The sequence below is a fragment of the Ipomoea nil genome, unplaced genomic scaffold, assembly GCF_001879475.1.
Source record: "Ipomoea nil cultivar Tokyo-kokei standard unplaced genomic scaffold, Asagao_1.1 scaffold0900, whole genome shotgun sequence".
Lineage (NCBI taxonomy): Eukaryota > Viridiplantae > Streptophyta > Magnoliopsida > Solanales > Convolvulaceae > Ipomoea > Ipomoea nil.
This window is the reverse complement of record NW_017617328.1, coordinates 85,001-100,678: the sequence shown is the minus strand read 5'-3', so window position 1 is coordinate 100,678 and position 15,678 is coordinate 85,001. Positions and strand designations below refer to the sequence as shown.

General features: G+C 31.3%; 2 protein-coding genes across 2 annotated transcripts; one reads left to right on the top strand and one right to left on the bottom strand.

The window, feature by feature from the left end:
- The first annotated feature begins 234 nt into the window (after nucleotides 1-234).
- Nucleotides 235-10,484, top strand: LOC109179314. The gene is made up of 7 exons (XM_019328819.1): nucleotides 235-396; nucleotides 7,293-7,694; nucleotides 8,311-8,400; nucleotides 8,572-8,695; nucleotides 8,828-8,983; nucleotides 9,353-9,463; nucleotides 9,693-10,484. The coding sequence occupies exons 1-5, from the start codon at nucleotides 235-237 to the stop codon at nucleotides 8,974-8,976; spliced, it is 927 nt and encodes a 308-aa protein (XP_019184364.1). The 3' UTR covers nucleotides 8,977-8,983; nucleotides 9,353-9,463; nucleotides 9,693-10,484.
- Nucleotides 10,485-13,030: 2,546 nt separating this feature from the next.
- LOC109179301 (two-component response regulator ARR17-like) lies at nucleotides 13,031-14,518 on the bottom strand. Its single transcript, XM_019328805.1, has 5 exons — nucleotides 14,309-14,518; nucleotides 14,078-14,163; nucleotides 13,909-13,986; nucleotides 13,304-13,374; nucleotides 13,031-13,215 (listed from the first exon to the last, which is right to left on the bottom strand). Exons 1-5 carry the CDS (start codon nucleotides 14,424-14,426, stop codon nucleotides 13,125-13,127), a joined length of 444 nt encoding a protein of 147 aa, XP_019184350.1. The 5' UTR covers nucleotides 14,427-14,518; the 3' UTR covers nucleotides 13,031-13,124.
- Nucleotides 14,519-15,678: the final 1,160 nt, after the last annotated feature.

The window sequence follows — 15,678 nt, the reverse complement described above, 5'->3', positions numbered from 1 at the left end:
TGTTTGGCTCAATGAGATATATGTTGTATGAAATTTCATTCTTCCCTTCACAAAAATTTCATGTTGATCCCATTTATTGATGATTTTATGGTTGTTGCCTGACCGGAATTACGAGTGCTGCACCATGGGGCGCTGTTGGTGGGAGACCGACTCTCAATCATAAAGAAACTTTAGCCATTGATTTCGCGGCTACATGAGGAGGAATAAAGTCACTGGTTTTCCGGAGAATGGGCAATGGATGCAGTAGACGGTGACCGGCAGCAAGCTACGGCTTTGCGATTTGCAGACGACGGCGGCTTCAGACTCCAGTGGCGTCGTAGCAGCAACGCCGTGGGACGCTGTGGGGTGGCAACTTCTTCGCCTAAGCCACGTACGGCATCGATGGAGAAATCACCGGTCAGTTTGTTTGTCCGGTGGCTTCCCTGCTTCTTCGCTAGTTTTCCGGCGACGTCCTGCTTCAGGTGACGTTGGCTCCGGGCTGCGGCTGCTCCATCTGCACGCTGCTATTAAGGTCGGCGACGGTGTCCTTCTTCAGGCGGTGTCTTCCGTGGATGGTGATGATCCGACGAAGGCATGCACCATTCCAGGAAGAAAACGGATGAGTACTACTGGTACATTTCCTTTTTCAAAATTGCAATATACCTTTATTTTTAGTTTTTTTATCATATTTAGTTTCCTTATTTAATTAATATTACATATTAATTTTGGTAAATGGTAATTATGTGGTTTAATTATTATCATATTTATATTACCTAATTTAATATGATATATTATATTATTTTGGCAAATGGTAAAAATATGGTAATTGCTTGTTTTTTTGGATGATGCCCTTTTGTTTTCTTAATTTTGGCATTGAATTCATAATTAAATTATCATTCAATTATGGGAAAATATTAAGATTTAAAGTTTCTATGTGAATCTTAATTTAATATTAAAATGTATATTAAATTGCCTGAAGTATTGCAATTTGTTTAGGATATTCATGAGTTAATATATATTAATATGTAAAAATCCAAGCATGCTATGTATATTCATAAATTATTTTATTATAATTGTACATTCATAAAAGCATGCATTAAAGTTGGATTAAAATATTATCAACTCATAGTCTCTATATTAAATGTCATTCATTTTTTAGGATCCTTAGGTCAATATCTGACATTATGGTCTGTTAAGACAACTTGTTTGGTTTCTCATTTAATTCTGAGCATATTTTAGTCCTATTTCTGACTTAGGGCTTTAAAACCTATTTTGAACAAGTTTTTTGGGACCTATCTTGGGTCATTAAGTTTGGATCCCACCATTTTTTATTGATATTTTAATAATAATTATAGCTATTTTATTTTGACTTATAACATGTTTATTATGGTAATAATATTGATTATTATGCATAACATGTTCACTAAGTCTTAATTATTACTAACTACCATATTATGTTAATGGTATTCTTGGTTGGTAATAATATTAATTATTAAGTTTGGATATATTTTAGTACTAGACCATTTTATATCCATGTCACAACTCACTTGGACCATTGAGTTTATGAGTCTAATTTGAGTGATTAAGTGCTATAATTATTATATTGGGTCTATTTATGAGCCATTAAGAATTTAAGGATTATAATTGTTATTTTGGCCATTAAGAATTATAACTATTGTTTAAGTTGATTATATATATTTTAATCTATCAAATAGTTTTCAGGGCCTTAATAATAATATTAATTCCTTTAATGATATAGTAAGCAATATAGTTGGTATATTGCCTTTACAATGGTAATTTGATTATTACCATAATTTCAGTCTCCCTGAAAGACATTATAGTCTTGGTTAATTATTATGTGGTAATATGAGATTGACATTCAGTATCCCCTTAATTATGGTTTTGCGGTTTTGCCATTTATTAAGTTATATTTGGCATTATTAATTACTATTATTAAGTTTAGGGGCTAATCTCGTTTATTACCTTTCATAGTAATTATTATTTCTTGGTAATCTATTATGTTTGGAAAGATTACCTATTTAGTGTTTATTGTTACGTGACGTTGCATTGAGGTTACTGACGATGAAGATGGAAGAATTATAGCACTATGGGAGATGCAATTTGCATCATTAAGGTTAGTCATTAAGTTTTATCATTATTCATTTTTGGTAATTAGTGCTATAGTTATAGTTTGACTGCTATAATTTTAAAATTGCCACATTTTATTTCTTTAAGAAAAATGGAAACATTAAAGAAGGTATATTACCATACTTTGGTTGTTATTACCAAATATTAATGGTGATTATAAGGTTATTTATTTATTACCATTAATATTTTAATGATAACAATATTATTATGGTTTATTTATGAATCCTGATTTGTTTCCAATTATGTTTATGTGGCAATGCTTCAGATAAAATTTTTTTTTTTCTAAGGCAACTGACTATTGTCATTACTGTACATTTATTCCATAATTCATTCAGTCTTTGAATTATGATTAATGTTTTTGCCCATATTTGATTAAGTATGAATAAATTAATATTTGGTGTGATTTCATACTATTTAGATTGTTTTATGCATTTGATCATATTAATTAAGTGCATAATATTAAGTTTAATTATGCAATTAGGTTTTGTGAGATTTTGAATTACAAATGACAGCATATCATTTTGGTTTGATATTGTTAGAATTTGTAAATTCAGTTATTTCTCATAAATTTGATCTTTATGCATTAAAACATTTTGTCATGGGTTTACAGTTTAAAATTTCAAAATTATTGAAATCTCATATTGTAAATTGCTTTAAACTATGCAATTTGTTTGAAATATATGAGTTTAATGTTTAATTTTATGCATGTTTGTCCTAAGCATATTATTTTGTTTTAAATTATGCAATTTTGTCTTATTATGCCTTTAGAAATGCATAAATTTAGGATGGAATTATATTATTCCTAATTAAGTTGGACTAATGCATAAACTTTAGTTGCGGTAGTGCCTGAATTTAAGCACGTTTAGTCCGTTAACTTAATTCATCAATTTAAAGCCTTATCCGTATGTGAATCTACAATCTTTAGATCTTCCAAACGATTTTACTTCAAACATGAGAACGCATGACTTAAGGAAGTTTCTTGGGGAGGAATACTAGTTCTATGGCCCTGGCTTAAAGGCCTTGTTGCTACTAGTCCCCTTGCGACGCTACTCTGTCTAAGGAGTTGGTATTTAACCGAGCTTCGTCTCGACCAACTTTCCTGGGAGTATATACCTAATAATTGTCTATCATGTGTTGGTTTAATTTGTTTGTTAGGCTTTAAATTCCCCTTTTGCCAAGTGATTACAATTTTAGATTAATTAAAGAGTAGCCTCAGCATCTTTAATTTACTAAAATTGTCTAAGGTTTAAAATACATAAAGATGACAATGATAATTGTCTAGTGATCTTATAATTTTAATGAGTTGGGGAGTAGCCACAGCATCCTTAATTAGTTAAAATTATATATTAAGCAGTTTATCTTGATCACATACAGTTTTGGACATATCATTTGTGATTAATTGTATGTAATATGATGGAATTTAGCCCACAGGCAATTTCGTTATATTTGTATAGTTAATCAGGATGAAATAGTGGACTACGGTCATAATTTAGCCCACATGCAATTATGTATCGGAATGTGGTTTAGTAGTTTTATCAGTGATGATAGAAATAAATTAATTTTATTTACTTTATGGTTATTTGTAAATAATTCTCATCTCTATCATAAAGTTTAATTTTATGATGTAAATTTTTAAATCATATTTCTTAATTTACCCATAGGGATTAAGGAAATGAACATGATTTCTTAAGTTTTTTTTATCATAATAGTTGTTGTGAATCTTATTGAGTAAAACTTTAGCCTACAGGCAAGTTTTATGTCACTTGATTCTTCAACTTATTTGATAATTGTTTCATCATAAAATTTCAGTTGGATCTAATTGAGTAAAACTTTAGCCCACAGGCAAGTTTTATGTCACTAGATTCTTCTGTCTATTTAGTAATTGAGATAACATATTATCATAAGGGTTTAGTTGGACTTAATAGAATTAAAACTTTAGCCCACAGGCAAGTTTTATGTCAATAAATCCTTTAACCCATTAGGTAATAATTTTATCACAATTTCTTAGAATTTATAAATTTAGTTCAATTATAATTCTAAGTTTCATGGTTTGCATTGGCAAAACATGTATTCAGTCACTTCCCAAAATTTAGCCGCCTTTATTAATTGCTTCACGAACTTACTTGGTTATTTGGATCAACTATAGTAAGTTATGTGATGTGATATACCTCTTTTGGATTTCAAGACTAAAATATACCTTTTGAGCCAAATTCTAACTTGGTTTTGGAAGATGTGTTTTATTATTTTAGTATGTCCAACTAATGGTGGGGAATTAATATCTTCATTATTTAGTTGGACTTTAATTGGAACCAAAAATTGATTATTTAGTATGTCCAACTAATGGTGGGGAATTATGTCTTCATTTGTTAGTTGGTCAAATCAATTACGAGTACGTATATCATTAATTTTGCTAAAGAATATCTTAATCAGTGGGAGTGATCATTTAGAAAAAGATCATTAAGATACTCCATAATCAGTGGGAGTGATCATTTAGAAAAAGATCATTAAGATACTCCATTAAAGATTTTGGATTTAATTGACTTCATGCATCCCGTATTGGATTGTATGTAAAACAATAAGTCCAAAAGATTCCACAAGTATTAATATTGTATTTGTTCATATAAATTCATATTGGTTTAGCAACATATTTATGAAAAATGTTGTAACAATATTGAGGAGTTTATTAGAACAAAACATATAACTTGTGGTGCACTGTTAAGTAATAAATTCTTCAACACGCATTTAATAGTCTTTAGTTTCTTCAAAATTGATCCTGGGCCATTTTGGTTTGTAAGGCTCAAGACAATTTTGAGAAACATAAAAGTAAGACTCATAATGTTCAGTTCATTTTGAGGTGGACCTTAAAGATTATTTGGGAAGTTATGGTGTATGTTTAAGATTCCAAATTTATGTACTTAGAGTTTTGGTTTATTGTCTAAGTTATTGGAATGCTTCTGTGACTTGACTATCTTTTGGCTATTTTGATGAGTGGGAGTGACAGACGTGTCAACTCCAAGCTCTTAGCCGTTAGAGGTAGTACTTATGTTAACTTATAAAGAAGCACTACAAGAAAAATGCACATAGACAACACTAGAAAGACAACAGTTTTTAAGAAAAGTGTTGTCTTTTGTATAAAAGACAACAGTTTGGTCCAAAACCGTTGTCTTTGATGCAACCCTTTTTTCAAAGACAACGGTTTTTACTTAACCGTTGTTATAAGTGTGTTGTCTTTGTGCATTTTGTGAAAAGACAACACCACAACGACAACGGTTTTTTAAAACTGTTGTCTATGTGCGTTTTTTTTTTTTTTTTAAAAAGACAACGGTTTTTTTAACCGTTGTCATTGGTGTGTTGTCTTTAAGCGCATTAGAATACACAACAGTAGAAAGACAACGGTTATTTAAAACCGTTGTCTTTGTGCGCTCTTTTTTTAAAAAAGACAACGGTTTTATTTAACCGTTGTCATTGGTGTGTTGTCTTTAAGCGCACTAGAATACACAACACTACAAAGACAACGGTTTTTTAAAACCGTTGTCTTTGCGCATTATTATTTTTTAAAAGACAACGGTTTTATTTAACCGTTGTCATTTATGTGTTGTCTTTAATAGCACTTGAATACACAACACTACAACGACAATGGTTTTATATAACCGTTGTCGTTGCACGTTCTTTATTTGTTTAAGACAACGGTTTTATTTAACCGTTGTCTTTGATATGTTGTCTTTAAGCGTATTTGAATACACAACATTACAAAGACAACGGTTATAAAAACCGTTGTCTTTGCGCATCGTTATTTAACAGTTGTATAAATTAAAATAAAAACAAGGATGTTAATAACAAGAGTCGAACCTTTGACCTCAAAATTAACAAATAAGGTCTAACCAACTAAGTAACACAAACTCTTATGATTAAATGTGCAACATTTGGTATATAACTGGGTTGCTTCTGTGTTGTTTGTGAAAACCAAAACAACAATTTTAGAAAATAGTTGAAGGATCCCCTAGGAAGAAAAGAACTCAAGACCTCTAACATAATAAACTAAACTAAACCCACCAAGCCACACCAACACTTATATACTCAAGTGCAACATCTATGATATAACCAAATTGCTTATGTGTTGTCTTTAAGAACCAAGACAATGATTGTATAAAATAGATTAAGGATGCCACCACAAAGGATAAAACCCAAGACCTTTAACATAACAAACAAAATTAAATCCACCAAACCACACTAACTCTTATATACTAAATTGTTACACCTTATGTTTTAGCTATTATATCCTGAGTGTTAACAAGAATAAAAATGTAATTAAAATTTTTTGTCCAAATATATTGCATAAAAATTTAACAAAGAAAGAATATAATTCAAAAGTTAATTTAATAATTATATTTTCGTTCATATTTAAATATAAAATTATTCACCAAAATTTCAAAGTCAATTCATTAAAGTTTTATTTTCAATTATATTACAATTAAGACCAATCTATGAATTCAAAAAAAAAAATAAAAAAAATATCAAGTATAAAAAACAATAGATTATATCTATAACATTTTTGATATTTGTTATAGACCTAACTTTTTTAGGCTCTTATTAGTATAGTAGATAGTAGGTATAAAAATATATATCTTCTTCTTCTTCATATATATATATATATATATATATATATATATATATATATATATATATATATATATATATATATCTTCATTCTTTTTAACTTTTTTTTTTTGTTTCCCTCCCAAACAAAAAAAAAAAAAAGAAATTCACACGCCTACAATTAGCGGAAAAAATTCCCTCCCAAACAATTTCTCCCTAACACTCCATTGCAACTTTTCCATCTCCTTAGTCAGTGCTTTCTACCGAGAGTGTCCTCTCGTCGCCTCCAACCTCCGACGCCGTTGCTGCCGCCAACCTCTGCCGCCATCGCCGCCTCCCTCCTCTACAGCCGTGAATAAGTCAGTAAACTTGGTTTTGAAAAATTGAAGGTTAGCTTTTCTCTTGTAATGTAATAAGCTATGAAATTCATCCAAATATTATCCATTTTCGCCCTCTCCTTTCTGCGGCTCAGTCTTCCCTTAGCATCTCTCTTGATTCTTCTCTAATCTCACCCAAAAACCTTCTACTCTCATTTAAACAAAATCTCAGATCTTTAATTTCTTGCTCAGCCTTTAATCTCTGAGGATGGAGTCCCCAAAGCACGCGGTCACGTTCTAGGCGGAAGCAGCGCCATAAACGTCGGTTTCTATAGCAAAGCCGATGATGTTTCGGCCGGAGCTCAAGAGTGGACAATCAGCGGTGAGAGATTGTTTGCTGGAATGGATTCGGTCAGAGGTTTCTCTCTATTTTTATTTCTCAGTTCAAAGTTTCATGCTCAGATATATTGTTGTTGTGGGAGTCTACGCTCATATCTGCTGCTGTTGTGGGAGTACGCTCACATCTACTCCTTTTATTATATCTACAACGGAACTAGCGACGGAGGGATAGAGGAGGTGGCGGCGGAGTTGGAAATCGGCCGGTTTGTGCCCATATTTCTTCATCACTCCACCCTGCCACTCACAATCGACGAAGTAAGCTTAAAACTATCATCTTTTTTTGCTTTTGTTGCTCTTGTAAAATTTTTTAAAGTAACTTTTGGTGGATTTTGTGAATTTATGCATATTCTTTCAAATAAAATCATTTAGTGATTTTAGTTTTTTACCTCTGTAATTCGATGGTAAGGCTGGTTAAGCTAAGATTATGTGTTTGGGAACATGGTGAAAATGATGGATTATCCAGAATCTTGAACCAATCAGGATAGAGTTGGCCAAACACTTACAAAAATTTTAATAAATTAGTAAATTACAGCTGTGTGTTTGCAAAATTGCTGGGAGAAAGGTATGCAGTTGTATGTATCTGTTTTGTATTTCTGTAACCTGGTGAATTAAACATATGGAATGCTAAAAATGTGTAAATTCATTGATAAATATGTTGATATTGTGTCAATACTCGAACTAATTAGTAGATAGAGCTTCTTCACACCACCTTTGGCATGGTTCTATGGATGTTTGCATAACTGAATTCCTTTTATCTACTGCTCGGTTCCTTTTCCAACAGGTTTTTCTCCCTTCAGTTGGACTGAATACCACCTTTCTCTCTTTGTAACTATTATAATGACATCTTAATTCCTGTTCCCTGTGATTCTAGATTGTAAGTGCTCACCAAAGTTCATTTGAAGATGACAAGTACAGTGAAATCAAGTATCTCTTTCCTTGTAATTCATGGAAGATGATTACGGTATGTCGGTATCCATTCTTATAGAATTCTATGTTAACGGCAATATTGTGATTTTGACTATTGTTATTCTAGTGAAAAACATAAACTTATTTATCAAACTCTTGATTTATAACCACAATATCCTTAGCAATTATCCACTTATAACTCCAACATGCTTCTTCTATGTTTCAGGAAAATGATGTGACGGTCATGATTTCCCTCCTTAAGTCCTCGAAACATGAACATTTTAAAAAATTGATCAGTCCCTTAATTAAGCCATTGCTGCGTTTCCTTTATCTCCCTTGTTCATCAAGTGGTAAATACATTTTTTTTGGTCAGGCTTAATTTAAAATCTTCAATTGATAATACGTTCTTTTTAGTGGTCATGGTTGGTGCTTCATTTCATTAGAACTAATGTTCTTTCTTTTATTTGCTCTCTATATTGTAGATTTTATGCGAAATCTAGGATCTGCGTGGTTATTGATTGGTGGCTTATGCTACCATCTTTTGATTAGCTACACATATTTGGAACCCACTGTAAAATACTCTGTAAAGCACTCACAGCTGACAGAAAAAAATTGCTTGTCTCCAGCTTGAGAATGAGGTATTTTTATATTTAGTTTTTTAAACCACTTCAACTTGAATTACTACTTTTCAGCCTCGGGTTTTGCCATTTCACTCCATGGGGAGAAACTTGTAAATTTTAAAATTTTGAGTATTATGTTATATGCATAAATGCATAAATTACCCTTTGAGATGATTGAACAAAAAATATTTAATTAATTAAGTTCACTAAAAGTGGATCATTTAGTGTTTGTTTGGCTCAAGTTATTGCGACAAACAAATGTTTACTAGATATCAATCTTATTGGGACAGTCCAAAGTGGAAAGTTTTGTGAGCAATACTTAGTCTAAAACTGTGACAAGCTCTCATGCCCAAGCTTGATGTGAAAATTCTATTCATGATCTTACAGGTAAGAAGAGAGTGTACTTATTTATCAGGGTCCTTTCAGTTAAGAGAAGATGACAGACATACCAAGGTGTTAGAAGAACTCAATACCAAGCTGAAGAAACTTCAAAAACATGTAAGGAGAGTTTTATTATCCATATGTTTTTAATGTTGTTGATTCACTTGATTGTTAACATGCTTTGCATTTATTACCAATGTCATCTCTAGTCTTAGCAATTACTAGTTATATGTTTATATATATATATATATATATATATATATATATATATATATATATATATATATATATATATACATATATATATAAGCACACATGAATTCTGATAACTCGGGTATTATGCCAGGACAGAAAAACATTCACTATTGTGCTTGAATGCCAAGAGGAGTAAGTAGCTAGTGAAAAGGGGGAAGCTTTAAGGTATAAATACTAGTGAACTTTGCAAACTCTTGTATTAAAAGTTAAATTTCTAACTTATGTAATTATTCTTTGCAAACTCTTGTAACTCTTGTATTAAAACTTTACAAAAACATTCACTATTGTGCTTTAAATACAAGCTTAAGTTCAAAATGGAGAAGGAAACCTCCATGACAAGTCTCTTGTTACAAAGGACAACACAAGTAAGTTGTGTTATTCAGTTTTTGCTTTCTTATCAATCTATCTTCTGGCTTTGCACCTTTACTGCCTCATTTGTATAGAAACTCATTTTATCACTTAGGAGGCACAACATCTTTAGCTTGCATCTTTGTGATTTGTATGGAATCAAAATTGCCAGGTCTTGCGTTAGCCACAGTTCCTATTATAGTCAGATTGTCATCTAAACAAGCCAGCTCATCAACTACTCATATGGATATTATCACCCGGATATCAATTCTTGTTAACTGTTCTCCTTGTGCTCCAGGAGTTGTGTATGGATATTATCACCCGGATATCAATACATGTAGTTCTAACAAGTTGATTATGACAAAGCGGTTATTGATCTGGTGCGTTCAGAATGGGCCGATATTCTATCATCATGTTATATAGAGTAGGTATGATTTGACGTTGTGATCATTTAGACTTGGTTTGTGGATCAGAATTGTTTTTTGTAGTATTATGACTTGGATGATGATTTGATTATAATTGGTCATGCTCAGTATTTAGACTTGTTATTATGAACCTTGTTTAGCTTGTGCAATGTAACTACACTTGGCCATGGTGAATGGATAAATTGTTTTTTTTTTTATATGATTAAAATTTAAGCAGGTTAAAAACGGGTTGAGACAACGGTTAAAAGTTGTCTATTTTACAATAGACAACAGTTTGAAACTGTTATCTTTTTTACAAAAGACAACAGTTTGAAACTTTTGTCTTTTCTACAAAAGACAACAGTTAAAAACCGTTGTCTATGTGCATCACTTTTAACAACACCGGTTTCAACAACATTGAATTGACAACGGGTCAAAAATCGTTGTCTTTGGAAGAAACGACAACGGTTTAAAACCGTTGTCTATGTTCGTGACTTTTAACAACACCGGTTTCAACAACACTTAATAGACAACGGTTAAAAAACCGTTGTCGTTTCTAGAAAAGACAACGGTTATTAACCGTTGTCTATGTGCGTGACTTTTAACAACACCGGTTTCAACAACACTTAATAGACAACAGTTAAAAAACCGTTGTCGTTTCTAGAAAAGACAACGGTTATTAACCGTTGTCTATGTGCGTGACTTACAACAACACCATCTTCAACAACACTTAATAGACAACGGTTAAAAAACCGTTGTTGTTTCTAGAAAAGACAACGGTTATTAACCGTTGTCTATGTGCGTGACATACAACAACACCGACTTCGACAACACTTAATAGACAACGGTTAAAAAACCGTTGTTGTTTCTAGAAAAGACAACGGTTATTAACCGTTGTCTATGTGCGTGACTTACAACAACACCGGCTTCTACAACACTTAATAGACAACGGTTAAAAAACCGTTGTTGTTTCTAGAAAAGACAACGGTTAAAAAACCGTTGTCTATGCGCGGGACTTACAACAACACCGGCTTCAACAACAGAAATTATACCCCTACGACAACGGTTATTAACCGTTGTCTATGTACATTTTTCTTGTAGTGAAGTTATGGAATATATAGTTAGCATTATGCTAATTAAGAGATCTCTACTTAAGGCATGCTTTTAAGGATATTAGAGATCATACAATGTACTCTTTTGTACAATTTGGATGATTTTCTCTCTTAAGTTGCGCATATACATTTTATTTTGAGAAACATCCCTTCAGGTACCAAGAATAAACATTGGGTTTGTTCATAAAGGATTCAAGTTGGGGAATCAAATATGCATGTGATCATAGGAGATATTACTCACTTATTCAGTAGATGACATATTACTATGATTTGTGTGTTTTGTTCTTTAATGCGAATTGTGCTATTACTTGCACCAAGTGGGAGACTGTAAGACTTTCCCGTATAATATATATTATATATTATGGGTCTTACCTATGTGGTGCAAGTGGACTAGGCCCATTAAGTAATTGGTTGGGTTGGACCTTTAGGTTTAAGTCTTATATCCACCAATGTGCCTATATAAAGCTTGTATTGATGGGATACAAGATACATGAATATTATATGGTACTCATACTGCTCAGAAAATACCAATACACCATCTAGGGTTCTGAGTCAAGTATGAGACAAAACGGCTAACCCTATTCTGCAAATCTACAATACAACAGGATATCAACTATGGCTGGAGATCTACAATGCTTCCGCTTCCGCTTCCGCTGCTACGAGTTAAGTTTCTCGTAGATTATGCTTTGTATATTTAAATCTCACAACGTCCTCTTTGGTTTGTTTTCTTTTTGAGCTTCCGGCGGTACAGGACGGCAAAGAAAATTAGTATATTAATAGAATATTAGTATAATAGTATTAATAGAAAATTTTATTTCAAAAAAAATTAAGTTAGGCATTTTGAGTTAGAATATTTGAGTCGAATCAATATATTCGAATAATGTCGTCGAAGCAAATACGAATAAAATTTTAGATTCGAATATTTATCGAATACGAATATGAATACAAATAGTAATTTTCAAAATAGTCTAATTCGAATCGCGAATAATAAGATATTTAATTCGATTCGATTCATCTACCCTGATTTGAGGTACTGAAATATCTTCTAAAAGTAAGAGATCAGAGACAAATCTCTTTTAGTTTCTTATAGTTTCTATTCTCCATTTTTTTTGGGGACTTTTTCTCAAGGCATTATAGGAACTCTTTGCGAACTTTGACGTGTGACTTGCTCTAAATTTATATTTTTAAAAAATAAATAAAAATTGAACCATTCATCTATTGTCTGATATAACATATATTTGGCAAATTAAATTATAGTAAAAAAGAATTAACTAAACTTTTGAAATAACTAAAACATGCATGTCATTCTTCAATTCTTCTGAAACTTTGTGGTTAGCCTATTAGAGCTCTTCAAATGATTGGTTGTCACCATAAAACATCAATATATATGTAATAACTAAAAGATGCTTGCACGATAAATTGCATTGTAATAGAGAAATTTCATTGTAATAGAAAAATAATAGAGAATTTCATTGTAATTTGTCTTCATCTATAATTTTATAATTTGTCTTCATCTATAAATTCCATTGTAATAGTAAAATAATAATGCATAGCATCCATGATATAAATTAAATTAAAAATTTTTTTTTTTGAATCAAATCTCGATCTAACAATACTAAAGCTTCTGATCTTCTTCATCACATTGATAATCTTTTATCTTCAGGATTGCATTAACTGAGATTTGAGTTGGTTCACATCAGCTAGCTTGAAAGGCTTCAGGATGAACATCTTAGCTCCTGCCTCCATGAATCTGTCAATCAATTTTTATTGATTTATCAAATAATTAAACAATAATTAATGACTGTAGTTAGCAGAATTTAAGGTTGTATTGTTCTTACTGGTTTATCTGACTTGGAATGTTTTCGGATGACATCACCACAACTGGAACATCCTTAAACATGGCTGAGTCCTGCAAAATCCAATACCAATATATTAATTAATGTTGGGATTAACAAGAACAAGAATAATAACAATGAAAGTAAAAAATAAAAAATAATAAAAAAAAAAAAAAAAAGATGGACAAGACTTACAAGGTTAGCAATGTGTTTACATTTACGAGAGAGAAACTATTATTTTAAAACATATAGGATTACAAACATCATATTTATATGTAGCCCTAAACATGTACAAGTATAAAAATACCCGTGTACTGGGCTGATCCAATCCGCTACCCACGTATCCCTTATATAGACATACTCAACAATTAAGATTATAACATGAAATATCAAACTACATTCTTGTAAATTTCTGTCATGCATGTCTGGATGGTTTTTTGGAGACAATCGATATCAAGACAATAAGAGGAACAATCACCTTTCAGATATGACCATATATAACCAAAAAGTATTATACGCCACACATGAGAGTTACGTTCTTACATAGGACTTACTCTATTATATATAATTTCAGTGATATTCAAATTCGTAATTAAAAAGATTCTGACCTTGACTTTCTTAAGAAGTTCATAGCCATTCATTCCAGGCATGGAGTAATCTGTTATTATCAAATCCACCTTTGGTACCTGCAGAAAGATAATATAATATTATTCAAAATATAAATATTCGAAGTAATTAAGGTTTGTGCGTATATATGGAATGAAATTTAGTACTGACGTTGGTGTTTGGAGAGTTGTGTTGGACATCTCCTGCTAATAACCCCAGGTACTCCAAAGCTCTCACTCCATTTTCTGCCGTTGTTACTGAAAAGATAGAGTGATCGAGTAAGTAAAACATAATTTTTGTACTAAACAAATTATTATGTTTGATTTATCTGATGTATATTTTTGAGTAGTGATGACGAATTTCCTCGTCACCCGAAAAAAAAAAAGGAATTGAATGAATTACCTTTGCAAGAAAAGGACTTGATGAACAATTTCTCAACGACCATACGGTCAACCACACTGTCGTCAACGACCAGCACATGCATGACTGCATCTTCTTCTCCATTACCCACCGTCACCATTGATGCCGGACACAATTTTCTTTCCTTAATCTCAACGAAAACAGGAGTTTTATGTTTTGTTTGTAGTTTCGCCACATAAACCCCACACCAAAGTTCAGTTATAATGACATATTCAGAGCAGAAAATAATGGGTGATATTTAAAGGGGAGAATTCTGCTACCCAACGCAACGATTCAAAGATCTACTGAATCGTCACAAATATTTCGTAATCTTTTCAAATCGTTTCTTTTAACAGATTCATAATTAATTTGTGAGGAATTTTCTATAGTATCTAGACCAAATCATTTCTTAAAATGTGTAAATTTTTAGAGGAAAAGACAATTTTGTGTAATTTTTAAATTCTAGACATTTAATTAAAACCATTTTTTTTTTTTTTGTATTTGTTTATCCCGGAAACGGCAATGGCCCTGCCTTTTTTCACTTTCTTTTGCTTTTTTCTTTAATATATAAATTGAGAAGAAGGCAATGCTATTGCCTTCTTCTCAATCTCAATTTTTTTAATTAAAAAAGAAGACCAATGTCATTGCTTTATTTTCCCTCTCAATTTCTTATTTCTTTTATTTTTTGGTAAATATTATTTATTATATTTAATTATTTATTAAATATTAAATAATTAAATAATATCAGTAAAAATATTTTTTTATTTTTAATTGTTTATTAATAGTGTGGTAAAATGCATGATTAATAGTAATGACATATTTTTATAATTCTTTTATTAAGTATTTATTTCTTTATTTATTTCTTTATTTGTTGTGCGTGGTGAATTTAAAGGGGGAACTTTGGTGAGATTGGAAACAAGCTTAAAGAGATCGAGAACGTCCGACCCTATCTTTCTTAGAAACAATATTAATTAAATACAAAAATTTTATACTTAATTAGGTCATTGACTTCGATAATTTTACTCAATTAAGTCCACTATAGTCAAAGACTAAATTAGATAAAGCTAGCTACTATAGTCAAGCTTGTCTCCTTATTTTCTTATTTATATATAAAAATCAAGGACCCTTTATGATCCGACATTTGATTCACTTCATTCTTCTCCTTAATTCTCTCCTTTACTAATTTTCTTTATTATTATTGCGATCTTATTTAATTATTTTAATTTTTTATGCATAAAATCTGGTGTTGGTTTAATGGTTTAAATGCATCAATCTAATAGGACAGCCTGGGTACTAGGTTGTTTAGATTTTTATCATAAATAGCTTCAATAATATTTGGATAACTTAGATGTTATAAGATAAGATCTGAGATT